A 22766-nucleotide genomic window follows, 5' to 3' on the forward strand; every position below is an offset into this window, starting at 1 on the left:
CTGAAAAAAGGAAACTTGCAGAAGTTACAATAAGTTGTGTTTTTGGTCTTTAAAGATTGGCTAGCTAGAAAAATGAGAGACTCTCCCTCATCTGTTTGGCACCTTGTGTGTGTTAACTACTGTAGCAAAGTCCCTGTAAGTGCTTACTCAGTGCCCTTTGTCTGAACTGCTTCAATGGGATACGTTCTAAGAGACACATCCCTAGGTCAGCTCATGACAGAACACACTTACTTACAACTCTTCATGGCATATGTTTTCATTGGTAATGATCACTTTCTGTTTATGATTTAATTTTTTATTTTATTTTTTTATTTTGTTTGCTTTTCAAGACAGGATTTTTCTGTGTAGCCCTGGCTGTCCTGGAACTCACTCTGTAGATCAGCCTGACCTTGAACTAAGAGATCTGCCTACTTTTGCCTCCCAAGTGCTGGGGTTAAAGGTGTGTGTGCCACCATGCACAACTTATTTAATTTCAGATTTAAATTGGCATAGAATGTATTATACCACTATGCCATTTTCAAATGAAATATGTTTTGTTCGATTTGCTCTCTATCTCATCCTACCCCTTGAACTCAATAGCCCACCTTGTATCCTCCTTCCCAGCCTTTTCAACTTCATGATACATGTGTCTAATTGCCCACCCCACCTTCTTTAAAAGCTCTTTTGCCTTCTGTTGGTCTCCTTTCTACTTCTTTAGGCTTTACCCACAGTTACATCTATGTACACACACACACACACACACACACACACACACACACACACACACACACGAGAGGGGTGTATACATTATATGCTACGATCTGTAAATGAGAAAAGAAACCAATGTGACTTTCATCTTTTTGAATTTGGCTTACTACATTCAATATAATGCTTTCCAGAGCTGCCTATTCTCCTGAAAATTTCATAATATTTTCTTGGCTGGATACAATTCCATTGTGTTTAGGTACCACCTTTTCATTACCCATTCATCTTTTGATAGACATCTAGACTGGTTCCAAATTCCTTGCTGTTGTGAATAGAGCAGTAATGACAGGGAATTGCAAGTGTCTCTGTAGTAGGATATAGAGTCATTTTATGCCGAGGAATGGTATGGCTTAGTATATGTGGTAATTCTATTTTTAATTTATGAGAACCTCTCATCACTGATTTCCATAATATCTGTATTAGTTTGCACCCACACTAGCTGTGAACAAGTGTTTCTATGTCCCACATCCTTGCCAACATTTGTTGTCCAGTCTGTCGATGACAGCCATTCTGACTGGGAGGATGTGGTCATCTCAAGAAAGTCTTAATTGAATTTTCCTGATGGTTAGAGATGTTGCACATTTTTTAAGAGCACCCATTGGTTATTTGTGTTTCATCTTTTGAGGATTGTCTATTCATTTTTGTTAGCTCATCTATTGATTTGCAAGTTGGTGTGTGTGTGTGTGTGTGTGTGTGTGTGTTTAGATTTTGCAGTTTAAAAAAAACAAATTCTGGGTATTAGCCTTTTGTCTCATGAGTACTTGGAAAATATTTCCTCCCATTCTGTAGGCATCAACATCATCACTTAGTGCAAACAAGAAAATCAGTCAAAACAAGCTGTGTGAGGTTACTCCTGGTGGGACACAGCATGCTAGTTTTCAGGAAACTTAGTTTTATAATAATACAGTCTAAAAAGAACAGAATCAATAGGATAATAAATACACAAAGCACTAACATAGTAGTTTATTATCATTGTCAAGTGCACGTGCTATATAATTGTATATTTTAAAATGTACATTTACTTATTTGTGTGTGTGTGTGTGTGTGTGTGTGTGCATGCACACTTATGTGTCTGTCTGTGTACAAGCTGTGGTATGTGTGGGGTGGTCAGAGAACAGCTTTGGGAGTTGGTTGTCTTCCTGCACCATGTGGGTCTCACGGATCAAACCTAGATCCTCAGGCTTGTCTGCAGGCACCTTTGCCTGTTGCAGGCCTCGTAACACTGTGACTTTATGTCCATTGCAGCACAGGATGTATGTGTATGTCACTAAGCAATAGGGTTTGTCAGCTCCATTATAATCTGTGATGAGACCACTGTTACATATGTGATCTGACACCAGCTCAAGTGTCATTATGAGACTAAAGATATTAGTATGTTATCTGACTGTTTAAAGTGTGCATGTTTTTCATAGTTTAACCGGAACCAAAAATATGAATCAAAATGGTCAAAAAAGAAATTTTAATAATAAAAAAGTACTATTTTATTACTTTGTGTAAGTTAGTTTTAGGGAAACAGGAAGCCAAATTTTGGTTACCTTTTGAAAATTTGTGAATCTTGGGAGCTGTAGGGATTTTGCATTACTAACCTGAACATGAACTTACTACTAAGCTCTGTTCAGTTTGGCAGAAATAATTTAAGAAGCTTTTTCTGATCCACTATCCTTTCCATTTATTCCACTTAGAGTTTATTTCTTGAAGAAAGAAGTACTGAGCAGTTTTAAAAAATGTATTTTAAAGTCACTAACTACTCAACAGAGGAAGGTCTATTTTGATGAGGCAAAAACAAAACCAACAACAACAAGGTCAAACTTGAAGTTTTAAAATATACAATTATATAGCACGTACACTTGACAATGATAATAAACTACTATGTTAGTGCTTTGTGTATTTATTATTCTATTGATTCTGTTCTTTTTAGACTGTATTATTATAAAACTAAGTTTCCTGAAAACTAGCATGCTGTGTCCCACCAGGAGTAACCTCACACAGCTTGTTTTGACTGAATTTCTTGTTTGCACTAAGTGATGATGTTGACGCCTACAGAATGGGAGGAAATATTTTCCAAGTACTCATGAGACAAAAGGCTAATACCCAGAATTTGTTCAAGCTCTCAGCTTGAAAAAATAATGATTTGTAATTATGTAACCTTAATTAATTTTTTTATTGGCAACTAATCATTCTTAAAAATTGATTTATCACATGATAGCAGAGATGTAATACTGGCGTTTTGAAACAGGGAAAGTTGTTCTAATGATGAGACCTGTTGGATTGGGCAGGAATCCCCTGAAAGCGTAGTTGGGGCCATGGATGGAGTCATTTAAGGTTAAAACAGAGAGAAGTTTGTGTGGAAACAAAAGGAAGTAAATGACATTAGTGGTATCCCATAAGCTTGGGCTCCCAGATGCTATAATGCTAAATCAACTCTAAGACCTAAAATGCTAATTTTCTACACAGCCAGTTGCTTTCTTTGGGAGATTTTTTCCTTTAAGTTTGGACCACCTAGCAAGAATTGTTTTGGTAACCGGAATTGCAAAATGTTGATATTCAGCTTCTATAGAGCTTCTTAAAGCAAAATGTGTTCAAAGTACAATGTCGTTTTAGTTGCTTCTGCTTTTTTTGTTGTTTGTACAAAATAATTGGAGCCCATCAGGGGTGTGTTAAGTCATCCACTGTGGTCTGGTAGTACCAGTGACTTACGTGCCTACTGAGAGTTTAAAGGTGGATGAGGATCCTTCTCTGCTCTGTTCCATTTGTGTGTGTATGGGGGGGGGGTCGGGGGGACATACAGGTGTATATGAATATGCATGAGAGCACGTATGAGGGCATCAGCAGGCAGCCACTAGAGTTGATCCACAGTTTCTGATCTTTGTTAAAGACAGGGTCTGCCATCAGCCTGGAGCTCACCAAGTAGGTTAGGCTGCCTGTTTTCACCTCCACAGAACTAGGCTTGCAGGCATGTGCCATCACATCCAACTTTATTTTTTATGTGTGTGCTGGGGCTTGCACTCAGAACCCCATGCTGCCAAGGCAAGCACTTAACTGAGCCATCTCCCCAGCTCTGTCTTTTGACATTCTTTTCCTTTTACATATAATTTTTATTTTTTTAATCTTTTGGTTTTTTGGTTTTTTTTTTTTTGAGACAGGGTTTCTCTGTGTAGCCTTGGCTGTCCTGGACTCACTTTGTAGACCAGGCTGGCCTCGAACTCACAGAGATCCACCTGCCTCTGCCTCCCAAGTGCTGGGATTAAAGGCGTGTGCCACCATGCCCTGCTCTTCTATGCATGATTTGTATTGGTAATGCCTTCTAGGTCATTTCATCCTGTACCTCTGTCTGCCTTTGGTGTCACAGGCTATTTCCTAGTCTCCCTTATGAAGGTAACAGAAGCTTAAGAATGTTCAGCTCCTTCAGAGTTGTGTGGCTTACACCCAAGAGTGACTGTGTGAGAGTCACCCCTCGGCCCTTCCCACTTCTCTCTTCGGGTGTGCTCTGAAGCCTCAGTTTCTGTCACTGTGTTCACTCCTCTTCTCTTTTACCCTACCCATGTTCGCCTACCATATTTCTCCTCTGTTTCTCATTTCCAAGGATAGACAGTTAACAGGTGGGACATCAGTTATTAATAGGAAAGGATAAGAAAGAGACACATTTTCCCCCCTCACATTTTGACTGATGCTAAAAGAAGGTATCAAAGTAGAGAGGCATCTGCAGATTGAAGTACAGGGGACTCTGACATTTTTATCTGGACTTAGGGTAGTAAAAGTTGGGGAGGAATAGGACATGAAAAAGGTGACATTGGGTGGGAGAGATGGCTCAGTGGTTAAGAGCACCGCCTGCTCTTCCAGAGGTCCTGAGTTCAATTCCCAGCAACCACATGGTGGCTCACAACTATCTATAATGTGATCCGATAACCTCTTCTGCAGATAAAGTTCTCATATTCAATAAATAAAATAAATAAATCTTTAAAAAAGGGTGACATTGAGGAAACTAACAAGAATGCTGTTTTGTTTTTTTTGTTGTTGTTGTTGTTGGTTTTTTGTTTGTTAGGGGGATGGACCTACATCATGGCCTGGCTAATTCCCTGGTTGTCCATGTGTGTGTGGCTCAAAAGGAGGGCCAGTTGTGCCTAGATCGAAAAAGTCTTAGTTTACTTTAAAGGAGTTTGCTTTTTTTTTTTTTTGTCAGAAATATTTGTAGCAAGAACTATATAGGTCATATAAAATCCCATTTATCAGAGTGAGCACTGGAGATGAGCTAAGATCCGTGAGGGGGGAAAAAAACCTCCCTGAGGCTTGAGGGTAAGTCCTGGAAACTGTTGCTTGGTAAATGCATAACCCAGAGGCTGCCTTTCCATTTAGTAAGCTTTTCTCCTTCACATACAAGCAAGGAGACACTATTTATGGGAATGGTGAGTGATAGGCCAATGGCAAATGTCCCCACTCACTTGCTTTTTGAAAAACAACAAATGTGGAGATAAATAAAGCCTAATTCCATTCCAAAATTAAGGGACAGAAAATCTGAGTCACACGAGATGTATCCAGGCACTGTTTCTGTAGGCAGCGCCTGCAGAGTGGCCAGTCGGGGTGGGCATAGGCAGGTGAGTGACCATTGCTTCACCCTGTTCTTCTCCTTGACAGCAATAATGCCATCTTGTCTGTACCCTTTCTGCCTCCCCTGTACCCAACCAAGGCCATGCTGTGGTATCTGAAGTGTGTGCTTCAGGTGCTAGCCTGGAATCATTGAGGGTGGTAGAGATTTTTCACATGAAAAAAAAGTCGTTAATGTTTTCCCCTTGGGAGACAAGCTAGTAAAGTAACATCTTGAACCAGAATGCCTCTCACTGCCTGCTAGCCCTCACCCCAAAGCGAGCGAGCAAGCAAGCAAGCAAGCAAGCAAGCAAGCAACCACCGAACCAACCAACCAAACCAAACCAAACCAAACCAAACCAAACCAAACCAAACCAAACCACAAAACAAACACACATCCCTGGGTAAACTCCTAACTCTCCTTGAGTGTTTTAGAAAATGGTTATCAATTGCTTTCTCCATCCAGCTTGAGAAAATGGGTTCAGTGAGCTCCACTATCCTCTCTCTCCTACCCTCCCTCCTTCCTTCCTTTCCTCCCTCACTCCCTCCCTCCCTCCCTCCTTCCCTCCCTTTCTTTTTTTCTTTCTTTATTTTAACTGAATCAAGATCCGACTTCTTTGGAAGGTATTTTGAGTCACAGGAATCCATATCCCAACGTCCATTTGGGATGGGACACACTGGTAGGTCCCGAGAGGCATTCGGAATTAGTGATGGCGTGGGCTCTTCCAGATGTATTCTGGACAGATGAATTCTGAAGGAAGTGTCAGAATAAACATCATATTGTTGTCAGAAACATGTTGTCAGAAACACATCACTTGCTGTGGTCCCCGGGACACCAGGACCAAGGTATGCATTCTGTCTCTGTTTTTCATTGGTGGGGCTGGACTGGAGACCAGCAAGTTCAGTCATGTCTGCCCATGAACTAGAGTCCAGAATTTCTCTTGAACCTTGCTGGGTGTCCTTGTCCCTAAATTGAAGATGTATGTTTGGGTCACTGACTCTCCTCAGGGTCTATGAGGTTAAAAGAAACTATTATTTTTAAAAAGGTCAGAGAATGAAAATGTCAAAAAGTCATTAGCGTGTTTTGCTAGTTCTTTGTTTTATGGCAGACTGTGTTTTCTTTCTTGAAACACTGGGCCAGGTCCTGCTGGGTGAGTAAACTATTTGTTGGGTAAGAGTCTTCTGACTATAAAATATATTGTACCTTCAGAAATACTGGATTTTATTCCAGGGATAAAAATAGAACTCTTCCTTTTATTTGTAAAGAAGATAACTGTTTAAAGACTGTGCTTCTTGAAAAAGGCCCACCACACAGTAGAGGCAGGTAAGGCAGGATTAAGAGCGAGTCCTGGGAAAAGCAGTTGCCAATTCTTTGTTGTTGTTTGTGTGTAATTGTGGGGTGTATGTGTGTCTATTCATATGTATGTGGGCATGTATATGTTCATGTGTGTGAAGATCTGAGGTGGATTTGGGATGTTTTCCTTGATTGTGTGCTTTGTTTGTTTATATTTACTTATTTATTTACTGAGGCAGGGTCTCTCCCTGCATCTGGAGCTTGTAGATTCTGGCTTCTCTAGCTCCTCATTTTGCCTTGAGGATTCCTTGTCTTTCCCTCACAAGTACTGGGATTCCAGGTGGACTAAAATGCCCACCTGGATTTTACTTGGATTCTGAACATCTGAGCACAAGTCCTTACTCTTCTTGCCCCACAAGCACTCTACCAGAAGAACCGTCTCCCTTAATTCTTGATTCAAAGTAACAAAAAGACTGAGTGCATGAGGTAGGACATCAGACCTCATGACACAGAAGTAGGGGATGAAGTCTTGCATCTTCGCGAGGCTAGACTTGGGCTACTCTGACTCTTGAGCTTAGAACCAGAGTGCCATTGTCTTTTGAGGTGAATTTTATCACTGACTACTTCCTTAAGCCTTATGCTCAGGGATGTGCTAACAATGAATGAATCCTTAGTAAGTCAGAAATGCATGAAAAAAACCCAAACACCTTAGAGACCCCAGATTTCGTCTTAGAAATAAAAGGGGCTTTCTGTCACATGTCAGTATGACTTTCTGCATAACGTGTTGTAAAAATTTGGTAGCAAAAATTGTTTTTCTTTTGAAAGTGAACTGAAAAATTCTATTTCCCATTGCCTAGCTCATTATTTCTTTTGGTTTTATTTAATTGAAAAATTGTTTTACTTAAAAAAATCATTAGCCATTTTGGTGATGTTTTAATGATTTAGAGAAAATGTTTTGTAATAACTGCAGAATTTGTAAGCCATAATGGCCCCTGATTTCTCTTGCTCTGATGTGATAGTAATTAAAATACTTATCTAGACAAGTGCATATATAGCAAATATATTTAAGGATAAAGATTTCATAGGTGTGTCCTATAATTCTCCAAGGTAAATATTAGTATTTATTTAACTTCATATCATATTCATTTTTCATTCTATTACCAGTTAAGTACTTGGTATGAGCTGATTATTTCATAGAGTTCATATTCTTTTGGTATCAATGAAGAGAAACTTATGTCAAATGGAAAATGAAATGCAAAGCACAGTTAGGTAATGTAGGGCGGTGTTGCAATTTTATCCTGGGTTGCTATGAGAGACCTCCCTGATGATGTGATGGGAGAAGGCGTGAAGAAAATGAGGGAAGAAGCTATGTGTGTCTATAGAAGGATATTCCGCCAGAGATAGGAATGTGTAGGTGTTTGAGGAATGGTAAAAAGGCCAGAGTGTCAGAATTGGGCATGACTATTGTCTTGGATTTGTGTGTGTGTGTGTGTGTGTGTGTGTGTGTGTGTGTGTGTGTGTGTATGTGTGTGTCTGTATATACCCATATGTTTATGTGTGCACATATGCATTTATAGTGCTTCCCATATGATATGATATGAATAAACACGTATGTACAAGGTTAAGGTGATATAGACTACTGTTACATGTTACTCCACAGAAATCCCATAGATGGTGTATAGATTCATGAAACAGGGCAGGATGGAGTCATCCATGAATTTAGTATAAGGAAGATAAGGTGACAGAGGCTGAGCTCTGGGGCTGACCCAAGGGCTGAATCATTAGGATCAGAAGTGAGAAAGTCAAGGAAAGAGCCAGCCATGAGAGATTAGGGCAACTTAAAAGTCGAATGAGAAACATATCACAAAAGAGGATGTTATAGTGAGTCTTACATGGCAGACAGAATAAAAAAAAATACCAGAGAATTTGTGGTTGGCTTTGACAATGTGGAGTCCACTGGTAATTTTCCTAAAGGCAGGTATAATGCAGTGTTGGCAGCAAAGCCTGGTTGGTTTCAGCAAACTGAAGAGGAAATGGTAGGCGAGTTAGGGGATAGCTTTTGTATGCAAGCGCGCACAGTAAAGAAACTGAGAACATGACCACTGTGGGATGTAGTTAAGGTTTTATATGCTAATAAGAAAGATGAGAGAGAGAGAGAGAGAGAGAGAGAAAGAAGTAGGCGGAGCGTGACAAGCAGACTGGACATGGCCAGGACTGGAGAAGCAGGGAAGTAGAGAGAATAGTGCAGATAGTAAGAGAGATGGGAATAGAGCTCAGCAGGGGTGGAGGGGAGGGAGGGAGAGAGAGGGAGGGAGGGATAAGGAAGAGGAAGTGTAAGTACAGCAAGAATAGCCCCACTATAGGGAGGATGAGCAGCTATGGAGAGGGGAACCCTGAGCTGGAGAGGGCTTAGGATGGGGAGGAGGTGAGAAGAGCTAGGATGCTAGCATGGGCTTATATCAGGCACTTGTGAGATGAGGGAGCCTGGAGGCCAGTGTGGCCTTTGATAATGCTCATAGGAACCACAGTAGCCATTTGTCCAGTCTGCCGGAGGGTAAGAGAACTGATTCTTTTGGGCAGATGGAACCAGTTTCACAAGTTCCTGAGGAATGCTGGCTTTTATTTAATTGCCAGAAGTCTTGTAGTCCATGTTGGGGTGGACCTAGATGGAATATTGGACAAAGTCAGCTTCCCTGCCTTCTCAAGGAGGAATGGGGTACCATTTGGACCTGACAGTTTTGTATTAAGAAGGCTATAAAAGTGGAGCAGCACTTGGAATAGAGTGTGTAGAAGATAATTACCTAAATATGGAAACAATACACCATGGGTGTGTGCTAATGAGGACAAATGAGAAATCTCTGAGAAGGCCAGAGTGGACAAGGTCTGGTGCCCAGTGGAGGGTTGACCTTGGGTGGGCTAACACTCTTCACCAGGAGGAAGGCAGGACAGTACAGCCAGAGGCCACTTAATGAGTGTGTGTCCCTAGATTTTCTTTTCTCAGTGAGATGTTAAGGTCATAGTGAGAGGGTGGGATTGGTAGATGCTGCACATCTCAAATAGGCATTTGGAGGGGGCCATTTACATTTATATTGTAAAACATCATGTGCATTTGACTCCTGGATTGCATGTGTCCATGCACAAATGCTAAGTGTTGGCAAGTGTGTGTGTGCACGAGTGTGTGCGTGTGCACAAGCACAGAGGACAGAGTTCAACATCAGGAGCCATCAAACTTGTTTTTTGAGATAGGCTCTCTCACTGGAGCCTAGAGCAAGCCTATTTGGTTAGGCTGGCTGGCCAGTGAGCCCAGGAGATTTTCTTGTTTCCCTCCAGCTTTGGGATTACCAGATCAAAGGCGCACAGCCCTATGCACAGCCATCTCTCTCTCTCTCTCTCTCTCTCTCTCTCTCTCTCTCTCTCTCTCTCTTTCTCTGGTTTTTCAAGACAGGATTTCTCTGTGTAGCCTTGGCTGTCCTGGACTTGCTTTGTAGACCAGGCTGGCCTTGAATTCACAGTGATCCACCTGCCTCTGCCTCCCGAGTGCTAGGATTAAAGACATGTGCCTCAGGTTCTGGGACTGGCTCTCAGACCCTTATGTTTCCTTAGGAAGCCCTTTGTCAACCGAGCCATTTCTCAAGCCCTTCACTTCTGCTTTTTGATAAGCATTATCCACAGGCTATACAAAGCAATTTATTATTTTGCTGAATATAATTTTCTGCTTCTCTTTGTCCTTCTATGAGGCAATTTTCATGACTGTGTATAAATGGAAGGAAATTTTATTTGTGTGTGTGCACTAAAAGAAATACATAACTGACATGTTGTTCCCTCCAGTGATTATTAAGGGAGAATTGGGAAGGGAGAGAAAAGTCAACTGTCCTTGGAGTTTAATCACCTGTGTGGGAAGAAAGTTCTGCCCAAACTCACAGTAGAAATCTCATCGGACATTTCTTCTTGGAAGGTTTTACAGTCCTGGGTGTTACCCCATGAGGTAATGGGTTTGATGTTAATTGTTCCTCCTTGTCTGAAGCACAGAGCACTCTGTGGACATGGTTTAGCACTCTAGAAGGAGTGAAGTCTGGAGCTGAGTGACAAAGCCCTGCTGGGTGAAGCAGCATTCAATACTCTTTTTTTTAAAAATTTTTTCTCCTTTATTAATTTATTCTTGTTACATCTCAATGGTTATCCCATCCCTTGTATCCTCCCATTCTTCCCTCCATCCCATTTTCCCCTTATTCCCCTCCCCTATGACTGTTCCTGAGGGGGATTACCTCCCCCTGTATATGATAGGCAGATTTGGGCCCAGGGGTCCCGCTCAAACTAAGGCACCAGCCAAGGACAATACAGGCGGTAAACCTTAAACCCTTACCCAGATCTAGACAATGGACAGAACACTTTCCACAGTAGAGTGGAGAGTGGGATATTACTTTCTCACATACTCTGGTGCCTCACCTTTGACCATGTCCCCTGGAGGGGGAGACCTGGTGGCACTCAGAGGAAGGACAGCAGGTTACCAAGAAGAGACTTGAATACTCTTAAGATTTGTCCTTCAAAGAATTCTTGGCCTTGAGGCAAGTGATGGACGGCAAGTGGGAGCATGCGCTGCGGGCTCAGTCTCTCTCTCTCTCTCTCTCTCTCTCTCTCTCTCTCTCTCTCTCTCTCTCTGTGAGACATGTGCTTACTCAGCCCGTGTGTCTCTTCAGATGGCCTCAGTTAATGGCAGAGTGATGGCGTTTCACAGGAGGGGACTGCCTCTGATGGATGTTGCCTGTGCTCGCTGGTCCCTGCTGTTTAAGTTGGAAGAGTGCTAACATGTTGTTGCAGCATTCTGGGTGAATGCTAAGCATGCCGTATGTGTTCATGACGTTTGAAGTGAGGCTTGCACTTGTTATATTTATTTCTCTGGCTGCTGTTGTTTTTGGTCACATCTTGGCTCAAATGACTGACTGAAAGATGGCAACTGTACTTTTTTTCTAGATCAAAGTCCATTTATCAGAAACAATTTCCTTAGTTTGAATTTTCTCTTTGGGTAGTGATTATGAACACAAATGAAAGCTTTTTCCCCCTGTTTAAAAAATACTTCCGTGGCACTTGCCATCCACTGTGACCACCAGTGGTTTGCTCTTGTAGGAGGTATAAGTTCACACAGGGTCTGGCAGAAGCTGTAGATGGGATGTGCACTCTTGAATGTCTTTGACGAGGAGGCCCATCAGAGGTGCTACATGGCGCCAGGTGATCTTAACTTTTAGCCAAGGCTTCTGAGACTCATGGTCTTTAAAGTACTTGCTTAAGATTTCTGGGGCTGATTTAACCTGCAAGGACCTTTTAAAATTGCACTAATTTTCTCTCAGAGAGAACAAGGGTCAATGCTGTTGAGTGAGCTCCCTGCTAACTCCCGACTGATCCTCTTTTCGTTTCTCAGACTTATGAGTCCTCATCAGCTAGGAGGTGCCTTTCGCCAGGGTCTTCAACCATGTTCACCCTGGACTTAGTCTCTCGTTATGAAGCAGGGCCTCAGACAGAAATGACTTCCAGCAACCTGTGAGTCCTGGTCCTGCAAGGGGCTCCTTGTGTTATGACAGCTCCAAACCACTTTATATTTGTTTAACATGTGTTGGCAACCATATACAAGACACAAGAGTCCTTGAGTAGGAGGTGACTCATGAGGATGTCTTCTATAGCCCAGGGCCCTTTGGAGGACAGCTCACATCCTTGGTTAGTGACATCGTACTGGACTTTTGGATGGTGACTGATACAGTCTTTTATTCCTCACATCTGAAGAATTTGAGGCTCTGAATAGTGGACCACAGTTTTGTGGACTTTAAAACTTAAAATCCTCCTTAGGTAGGTAGAAATGGTTTAGAGTCCTGGGATGGAGACCGGTATGTGTTAGGATCCATTCAGAGCTTTATTGAGCTCCGGATAGGAATCTGAATAACTGGTTTGTGTCAATCTTTTCCTCCCCCCTGATACTGATTTTGGAGAGTTGGGCATGGAAACCTGAAACTAATCATCAGGAAGAAATAAATGCCTTGTGATGAGATGAAAGGACCTGCTGGGAATACAGGTGCCTAGTTTAGAATTAGATTCTGGCAGCCTGACCGGGAGACACAAGAAGTATGAAAAAACCGCGTATCTTCTGCTTCCAAGACAATGTGAATGTTGTAAAAAGAATCAGGATTAAGTTGTATGAAACTGTCTCTGCCTTTGGAAAATCCAGATGATTCCAGGCCAAAATATATTTTTTTTCTTGGCAAGGAAATATAAATTTTTTTTTAAAACAATAGGCTAGGAAACTTTCAAGCGCCTCTGCAGTGACTACTGTAGCTCTGAGGTGAGGCAGCGCTTATGACTGCATGCTTGCTTTCTTTGGATGTCTCAGTTCACATAAGCAAGCATAATTTAGGTGGCTGGGCATCTGTATAATAGCAGTGCCTGGTGCTACAAGTAAATGCCAGAGAAGACAGACTAGTTGGCACAGGGCTTTTGATTCCATTATTGTACCGTGAGCCAAAAGAAATACAAGCTTATATGCTTCTGAGAGAGAAGATGTTGCCAGTCTGTGTGTACCCTGCCTGTCCCTCAAGATTCCCTCTCCCATGCACGCATGTGCTTGTACACACAAAGTGTCCTCAAGATATTTGTAAGTCTGGTCTAACGATGTTGAGCCCAAGCTGATTTATTTGTGCTACTGTTTAAAGGGGAAAAAAAAAACTGGAAGCGTTCTGTACAGCTGCTGACAGTATTCCATTGCATGATTTTGAATTTCTAAGGTAGATAACTGGAAATATTTATGTAAGTATTTAAAGCTATGGGTGACAACCTATGTCTTTAAATAAAGTTTTATTGGAACACAGCCACGCTCACCACTTGCATGCTGCCTTTAAAAAATGTTATATGCCTGTATCTGTATGTGAGAAAGGGGCAGCTGGGAAGGATAGAAAGAGGCACCGGAGCCCTCAGAGCTAGAGTCAGAGGTGTCTGCGGGCTACCCAGCATGGATGCTGGGATCTAAACTCCATGCGTCAGGATAGAGCAGCAAGCAATGAGCCGTGTTTCCAGCCCTCCAGACTTCTTGGTACAGGTGCATTTGGGCTCTCCCAGAAGAGCCAAGTGGTTGTGACGGTGTCCTTTGGCCCGCATTCCTAAAATAGTTACTGCCTAGCCTTCTATAGACTGTGAGCCTCTGCCTTAAGATCTCATAGCAGCTGCTGTATTTCGAAGGATCTAGCCTGGCATCCATTTCGAAGGATGCTGGGAGCCCTGTTTGCAAGTAAACTATCTATTTATTAAACCAATTTTGTTCTTCCTTCCTTCTTTCTTTCTTTCCTTCCTCCCTCCCTCTCTTCCTCTTTCTTTAATTCCTTTTTACTCTTCTTAACATAGGGTCTGGCTATGTAGTTCTAGCTAACCTGCTACTCACTAAGTGAAACAATCTGCCTTTGAACTTGCAGCAATCTTACAGCCTCAGTTTCCCCGAGTTCTGAGTTACAGGCCCTCATCTTCATGCCTGCTCAAACAACCCATCTTGACCTCTAGTGTTAGAACCCCTAGGCAAGGAAAGACTTCCTTGGAAAACTGTTTGAAAAGAACTGTGGGGCCTTTTTTTTCCCCCTTTTGAGTATCATATGAAGCAGGCCAACCCAGCTGATAGCCTCAAACTCTTTTAAGTCCAGCTTTGTAATGATGTGGCAGTTGGCTTGGAGCGTTTGAAGGGCTGTCATATAGGAGAGGCATTGGATTGCGAGACATAGGGAGACCTGCATTTGGACTAATGAGTTGCTTCCAGAACCCATTTGTGTGTGTGTATGTGTATGTGTGTGTGTGCGTGTGCATGTGTGTGTGCGTGTGCGTGTGCGTGTACGTGTGTGCGTGTGCGTGTGCGTGTGCGTGTGTGTGTGTGTGTGTGTGTGTGTGTGTGTGTGTGATGTGTTTAGTGGTGCTTCAAGATGCTTCAAGAGCACACTTAGTGGTGGTGAATGCCCTGTCATGAGACGTGGTCACAAAAAGCCTGGAGGACTATTTGATGCTTGTTATCCAATCAGTGGATGAGAGATGACTGAAGGAAAGCCTCTGAGGCCCCACTCCAACTTTGAAATTGTAATGGCTTCCCTGGTTCAAATTTGGTTTCTAAGCTAAGGTTTGAGGGACACTTTAATTCACTGTGAGTTTCTAGAGGCACCCTGGATGATTTTTATGAAAATACATTTCTTGTCAAGCCAAAGAAGTCCAGAGGGGGGCAGGGGTGAGATTGGATAGTGGGTCTAGGTACATGTCCCCTTTGGAAATTACATAAAGACTGGCAGACTTTAACTGTCATTGTCACTGTCATCAGTTACTGCCAACATTGCTACATAATGCTTTCGGGCTGGGAAAGAGGAACAACCTCAGTGGAGGTACATCACATGCAGAGATGTCAAAATGGGGTGGTAGTCTTCTATAGTATCAATTGAGATCTAGCTGTGAAGAGCAGCTATGCTAAAGTTATGTAGTCTCCATATAAATTGTGCTGTGTTGTCAAAGGCAGCCATGAATAACGAGTGTGGCTGTGTTCCAATAAAACTTTATTGACAAAAACCAAGCAGTGGTTCGGGTTTGGCTTGTGGGCCCTAGTTGGCCTGTCCCTCATGGAGACTTTCAAAGTTATAACTGGCTATAAGTTATTAGTTCTAATTCTTTCATGTTTTAGAGAAATAGTGAAATGGAATGTAAAGAGTCACATGAGACCTGAGCCGGGATTCAAAGCCACAATGTACTTTTGGCTCAGTGCCCAATTGTATGATACAGTGCTACCTCAGCTAGCCTGACAGATCATAGCATCGGGCTTTTAAGAAAGTACTTTGTGGATGACAAAATTCCCTCTTTAGGTGGTCTGTGCACAGGATGATGGGAGCTCAGGCTTTTTTTTTTTTTAAACAGAGGTGAATTTCTCTCTTGCCCTAACTTTCTCTTTGATGAGCCCTGTACATAGGAAAACAAAATATAGGTTTTGGGAATTCCTGTGTACCAATGATGCCCCCCGAGTTGTGAGAAAGAAATGGGCTCCCACAGCTGCGTCATAGGATGTGATCACTTCAGCGGAGGGTGCCAGGAGATTTGAGACAGATGTTTTCAGACATGCCGCATGCCTAAAACATTTCCAGGGGTCGGGCTGCAAATAGTGACTTAATAAGTGGAGAACCGGGAAAGTATGCGCGTTGAGGACACAGGAGTTTATTCACCACTAGGTGCGGGGGGCCAGCCCCCTTTGCATTACATCTGCCTGTCGGGGTTGGCTCTTTAATCTGCCTTGCCCTGGATGTTGCTCTTTGTCTGTCCGTGAATAAAGTGCAGCATTGTGGTTAGTAATCCCACTCCAGTGACTCGACTTCAAATGTGGTTTTGGAGTGCATCCCGGAGTTCTGTTTGTTAAGCTTCCTACTCCTGTTTCAGAGACACCACTGGATAGAGAGCAGCGAGCAGTGCGGGCTTCCCTCTGCCTGAAACCTGTCGGGCTGTGGGCTCTCTCCCTCTCGTGTTCTTTTCTTTTCTTTCTCTCTCTCTCTCTCTCTTTTTTCTTTTGGTTGAATTTTTTTTTCCAAGGCAAGTTCATGGATACTAAGCTGATATGTTTGTTGTTCTTTTTCTGTCTGCCTCTGCTCCTAGTGAGTAACCACACTGGCCGCATCAAGGTGGTCTTTACTCCGAGCATCTGTAAAGTGACCTGCACCAAGGGCAACTGTCAGAACAGCTGCCGGAAGGGGAACACCACCACTCTCATTAGTGAGAACGGCCATGCAGCCGACACCCTGACAGCCACGAACTTCCGAGTGGGTGAGTTCCTCCGTGGTCCCTAACTGCCCCCCCTACCTCCAGGAGTTTTATGAGGTTGAAGCACTTAGCATGCGTCTATTCAGGCGGCTCTCTCTGTTTGAACAGCTTTCTATCTCTGAAGACGAACGTGCTCCTTTTTACGAGGTCTTTTACGTTGCTTTTTGAAATAGTTTCTCAGCCTGATTTTTGGCTTCTTGGGGGAAATGGCAACCAGAATATTTTTTTCTCATGACTTAGCGTGGCCCCAGCTGTGTGGTGATGGAAGGGCGCAGAGTGAGTTTCTAGGTGAGACCCGAATGTCTAACAGGCGTTGCTTGGTTTCAGATTTTATCAGCTTATTGATAAATTGGATTTGCATTAAATTTGACTCCTATAACCTGAAACTTGTAATGAAATTAAGAGTTTTCACTTAATAAATAATGAAGCTCCTTATTCTTTTTCTCTAAAAATTGTAAAAAATCTGGACTTTGGTTTGGGAAAGGAGGCAAATGTGTTTCTTCTGCCACGTGTCTGCTCTGTATCACAAGACAGAAGTATAGATTGATGTATAAGATGAATTTGCACAAGCGAGACTAGTGGATTGCTGTCAGCCCACAAAAACTTTAAATATAAGCTAGTAGTCACTGGCTGCATAAACGGGATTTTTGCTTCTTTTAAAATTCTGTTTTTTTCCCCTGCATTTTTGTAAGTGGAGAAAGTATTGCGGTCTACTGAAAGCTGTCACAGCGCCATGCCATCATGCAGTACAGTATTTTTGTCACTCAAAAAAAAAAGCCCTTTATTATTTTTTGACCAATTATGGCTGGCCATGTGTACTCAAATAATCCAGACACCCGTGTTACTTTCTGAGTTACTCACAAGAATAACCCAAATGTCAGACAGATAATAACACTGGCTAGATCTGGTCTTTTTATGGAATATTGCTGTTTAGTCTTGGGGCTGTGTGTCTGAGAGGTGCAGGAAAGGGATGCTATTTCAAACTGATTTTCATCAAGACAGGGTATGAAGGGCAGACTGGAGCCTTTACTTTGCTTTGGTTAGTCTGTTGCATTGTGGGAACACTAAATGGGGCTCAAGAAATGTTATTGATCATCCGTACTTGGAGAAAAAAATGTGCCCAGGAATATGATTGAATAAGGTATTGTCATTTTCCTGGCTAAGATTGGGGTACTTGGGAAAGCTTTCAGGAGGATTTAGCTTTTGGATTTCAAGTGGCACAGGTCCTTAGCAGGCCTGGGAGCCAGGGCTAAGACCAAGTGTGCTGAGCGGAGGGTCAGGGAAGTGAACCGTAGTCTTGATTCTGTTGTTGCCCAGGGAGTCCACAGGACATGCCGTTTAGGATTTTGAGGATCTAGTTTTTCTCATCCCTAAAAAAAAATGGGATTATATATACTGACTATAAAACTCACCTTTAACACATTACATTGTGGGGTTTGCTTGTTTATTTATTGTCATGGGGGAGATTTGACATAGAGCCTTGTGTGTGTGAGGCAAAATGTTCTACTACTCACTCTCATTCTTCGTCGTCTTATGGGTTTTAAAATCAGCAGTAAATAGTATTTTTTTCCCCTTTCTTTTCTAAATAAGAAGAGGAAAGGAGAAAGTAACTTCTGACAGGAGATACTAGACTTTGTTGACTTTTTCTCATTTCATCTTTCCTTGCGGGAGCCCTTTCTGGCTGCTTTCTCTTCATCAGCAGCATTGTCTCAACCCCTGGCACTTATGGCAAATGTTTACAGTAGCAATGATGAAGTAATTGAATGAGTAGTCATTTTTTTTTTCTGGCCTGCACTGTATTCATTTGGAAACTAAATATTTGAAGGCATTGAGAAACAGGGGAAGTCAGCTTGTTAACACACGCCGCACACTTTCCTTTTTGGCGGTTGCCCAGTTGTTTCGGGGCAGATTATACGTAGCCCATTCAGCATGTCGTGTACAGCACAGTTACTCACACGGGCAGTTCGGAATCAGCCCTCAGCCCCCTTATAAAGGCTTGATGTTGTCATTTAACTTTTCAAAAGTTTAAGTACAACCTCAAATTTTTATTTACAATCAGTAGTTTTACAATGGAAATCAGGAGAAATCTTTCATATCTCTCCAATGTGATTTTAGTTTTCTATTTCAGCTCAAATATTAGATGGCTTGATGGTCATTTTTTTTTGTAATCTATCTTTACTGAAGAGACATGACTTTAATACACTTATAAAGTCACAGAAAAAACTGAGAAAGTTATTTGCATGCTTTGGTGTTCTGGACTTTACTGGCGTACTATAATCTTATTATCTATAAAGAAGACCTTCCTAATTTATTTTCTCTCCCTGTGAACTTTTGTACAATGTCATACATATTTTGACAAGTAAGAAAGACATATGTATGGAAAAATAGTATAATTTTCAGAAAACTCAAATGCTCATAACTTTCTGACACCTGGTTTTGGCTTGCTGTATTTAGGGTGGTAAAGAGGTTGATCTGGCATGCTTTTCTGAGGAAAGCCAGACAATACAATCCAGTAGTCATGGGCTCTGTGGCCTCTGTCATGGCGGCTCCCCTCTGCCGCTGTGTAGGGATGCAGCCAGAGACAATATGTAGGAGAGCAGAGGCTGTGCCCCAGTGGCAGTTGGAATGCAGATTTTATCTTAAGTTCATGTCTGTGGATCCCTGCCCTGAGGGAGCCAAAAACAAGACAAAGACAAATCACATGACGTTCAGTTAGGATACCTTTAATGAAATGAACCACAGCAGGCAGAACTTGCTACGTTTTCCTTCCTTGTGATTTGCACTCCTTTGAAGGGAGTGGAACAAATCTTACTGCCACCCAACTTTTACAAGAAGGAGAGAGGCACAGAGGGTTAAGTGAGCTGGACTTAGACACACAGCTTAGCTAAAAGTGGAACCATCTTTTTATGTCATCCGCACGCTTACTTGTCTGGAGTCAGACTTCAGTGAGTCAGAGGGACACCTTGAAGGACCTCATGGAGTTGGAGGATGAGGGAAGGCTTCCGAGAGAGGGAGGGTGAATGAGAAGATAAGGAGGTAAGGAGAGAGAGGGAGAATATATGATTTTAACTGAGCCTAGGACTTAAGGGCCAGATTCCTGACTTCCTTACAGCTGTGCTCTGGTCCCAGATTCCCTCATCCCCTCCAGACAGTCACTAATAGACATGCAGAGGGCTGCTCTGCAGCAGGCTAAGCCTAGGATCCCTTCTCCATTCATGCTGCTGCTGGGTTGCTTTCTTTGCTGTCTTGACCGCGTGTTGGGCTGGCAGGTGTGAGAGGCATAGGTACTTCTCTGCCTCTATGGTGATGATTCAACCCAGTGACCGCTGCCCTTGAGGTGTACAGTCGGAGAATCAGGAAGCGGATGTCTACTGAATGAGACTTGTCAAAGTGAGACCTTTGGGCTGTGGCTGTAGTTCAGCGGCAGAATGCTTGCTTGGAATGCACAAGGCTGAAGTAACACTAAGTAAATAAATAAATAAATAAATAAATAAATAAATAATACATAAAACTTTTAAAGGAAAAGAGCGAGGTTCCCATGGAGGTGATTTTCAAGGATGTAGTACTTCTCTGGCATAAACTCCCCGTGTGCTGTGCATGGTCGTAGGAAGACGGAGTGCAGAAGACTTACGTAGTCACACTGTCTAGGAAGCAGGTTTCTAGATTTGTTTCCAGTGACAGCAATTTTATCTCTGCTGCCCTCTTTCCTTCACTTCTTTCTTTTGAAAATAAAAACATATCTAAATTCAGGACACTCTTTTCTGTTCAATGCTACAGTGTCAACGGCTTCTTACCCCCCTCCCTTGTGTGTGTGTGTGTGTGTGTGTGTGTGTGTGTGTGTGTGTGTGTGTGTCTATGTGTGTCTGTGTGTGTTTGTGTGTGTGTTTGCAATGAAACTCAGGTATTTGTGAGTCTGAAGAAAGCAGTGGAGGACTTGCTGGTGCCATCGACAGAACACCACAAAGACTGCAGAACTACATTTGATGTGACTTGTGAAGGGGCAGGAAGATCAGCAGTATCTGCCTTCTGTTTATCCTGTGCTGGTTCCCTGCATATTTAGGAAGAATTCTTGTCTCATGAACACCTATTAAGTAACCACAGAAACATACCTGATCTTTTAGAGGCCTTGTTCTCATCTGTTATATCATTTGGGAGAACTAGGTGGTGGCGGCCACAATCTGCAGATGTGAGAACCAGAGGCATTTGTCCTTGACTGAAGGCAGCTTTAAGTAACTTCCTTCTAGTGCCACAGTGCCTCCAGCCAGCTCCTGTGGCTTCCACAGACCATGGATTGAGTGATGATGCTTGTAGGGGGATACTAGGTTTTATACCATGCAGAAACCATAAAGGTGCTGCTGCCAGGAGGAAATGAAGACGATGCATACAGGACCCTAGACCACTCTGAGTAGGAGTCTGGAGAAGAAACGGGGCATTGCTTCCAGCTTGTGGAGGACATTTGAAGGGGGGGTCCTTGTCTCTATGCTCCACATAGCCCACCATGCTGTCTCCTTCCCCTGGCATATTGTCACACAGGGAGCCGGTGGACATTGCCTGCTTGTTGACTGACAGGGGCCGAGAAACTCTGAACATTGTAAAGCCTTCATATAAAAACAAATGGCGGAGGGGTAAGGAGTTGGTGTGGGGAGGAAAAAAATTTTAAATGTGCTGTGAAGACAGAAGCAGGGCTGCTTTGTGGAACTTGAAGAGTTTGCCTTAACAATAATAAGCGATGAGTTGGCCAGGGGAGGCGGATCGGGTCCATGCTGTGGAGCGCGTTCAAGCTTGGACCTTTGAACTCCCCTCTCTTACTATTCACTAACGAAGCTCTCCAGAAAGGTGATGCTGGTACCTAGCAATCATTTTGAACAAGAGAAAGAGACATGCTCACTGTCTTCAGGTGGGAAACTGCTGGTTTCAGAGGGTCACTTTCAGAATGAATGGCCATCCCACGGCTCTTCCATTCGCCTCATGCTCTGGAGTCCTCCCCACCTGTCTTAGAGCTCGGTTTCCCAAGGCTACTGTGCTTTGTGGGGTTGGGGCGGTGGGGGGTGGGGGGATGGGCACAGTTGGTGTTGTTGAATCCATTCTCAAGGTTCTCTTCCTAAGAAGGGAAGATGAGGCCTCTTAGTGAAGCATTAAATAACCTGACAGAACAGCTCAGGGTGGGAAAGGAGATTTTTTTTTCCTTTCAAATTTGTTAAAATACTGAACCTTTCAATTTCTTCCAGCTGTATTGTGTTGGCTTCCTCAGGCTCATGCATGTAAACGCCTCTGGGGACATTCTGATTAACTGGAGATTGTATTTTCTTCTCATCAAATTTTATGGGGGATACTTATTGGGTTTTAAAGGTGATTCATTATAACAGTAAAAGAAAATTGTTGCCTTTTATATGGGCAATGTAGAATGCCTAGAAAACGTATCAAATAAACCATTCTAAAATATATTTATTATTGGAAGAACATGGTAGAATAACTTAATTCCAGCACTTCAGAGGCAGAGGCAGGTGGATCTCTGTGAGTTTAAGGCCAGCATGGTCTACACAGATAATTCTAGGCTAGCCAGGGCTACACAGTGAGACCCTGTCTCAAAATATAGTCCCCCCTCTCTTCTTCTTTCTTTCTCTCCCTCCCTCCTATTTATCTATCATCTATAATTAGTTTATTTTCTAATAATAAACACCATAATGTAGAATATTTCTATCTTTAAATTGTAGAACATCTCTAATGGTATTCTTAATTCATTTAACTTATGTGTTGAATGCATATTAGGTCTCAGGGATGATTTTAGGCATTAGAAGTACAACAATGAACAAAATAGCCAAAGCCCTTCCTCCTCCCCCATAACATTAATGTACATGTTGTGTGACATAATTTGCCTGCTGCAAGAATGACTCTTGAGGACATTATGCCAGTGACTAAAGGACAGGGTGCTTGTGATTCAGTTTCTCTGTAGTACGTAGCGTAGTCAGACTTATGGAAGCAGGAAGTAGAGCAGTGATTATTGCCAGGGGTTGCAGGGAGGGCAGGATGGAAGGGTTTTTTGTAATGGGGATATAGTTCTAGCTTCGTAAGAGAAAGGCATTCTAGACAAAGGATGCCCAGTGATGTGAATGTACTTAGCTATGCTGGTGTATGATTCAGGATGTCTAAGATCCTGCAGCTTATGCAACATGGTCCCATAAGAAAAACTGTATGCACACACAGAGATGTGTGTGTGTGTGTGTGTGTGTGTGTGTGCACGTATTATGTTAGTTAAACACAATGCTATGACTAATGCAACCTATAAAAGAAAGAGTTTATGGAGGCTTACAGTTTCAGATGATGAGTCCATCACCGTCATGGT

General features: G+C 42.6%; 1 protein-coding gene across 8 annotated transcripts in view; it reads left to right on the forward strand.

The window, feature by feature from the left end:
• Positions 1–22766, forward strand: part of LTBP1 (latent transforming growth factor beta binding protein 1) — a 381021-nt gene that overhangs the window by 150814 nt on the left and 207441 nt on the right. For 5 of the 8 annotated variants that reach the window (XM_084793790.1, XM_084793789.1, XM_084793788.1 and 2 more), the window contains one exon: positions 16259–16426. The exons of 1 other annotated variant lie outside the window; for it this stretch is intronic. In XM_084793790.1, coding sequence (XP_084649916.1) covers positions 16259–16426 — 168 coding nt within the window. Of the gene's footprint in view, positions 1–16039; positions 16427–22766 lie in introns of those variants that run through there. 2 more of the 8 variants (XM_084793794.1, XM_084793795.1) reach the window with 1 other exon arrangement.

This window comes from Acomys minous (assembly GCF_964271855.1).
Source record: "Acomys minous genome assembly, chromosome: 8".
NCBI classification, from domain to species: Eukaryota; Metazoa; Chordata; class Mammalia; order Rodentia; family Muridae; genus Acomys; species Acomys minous.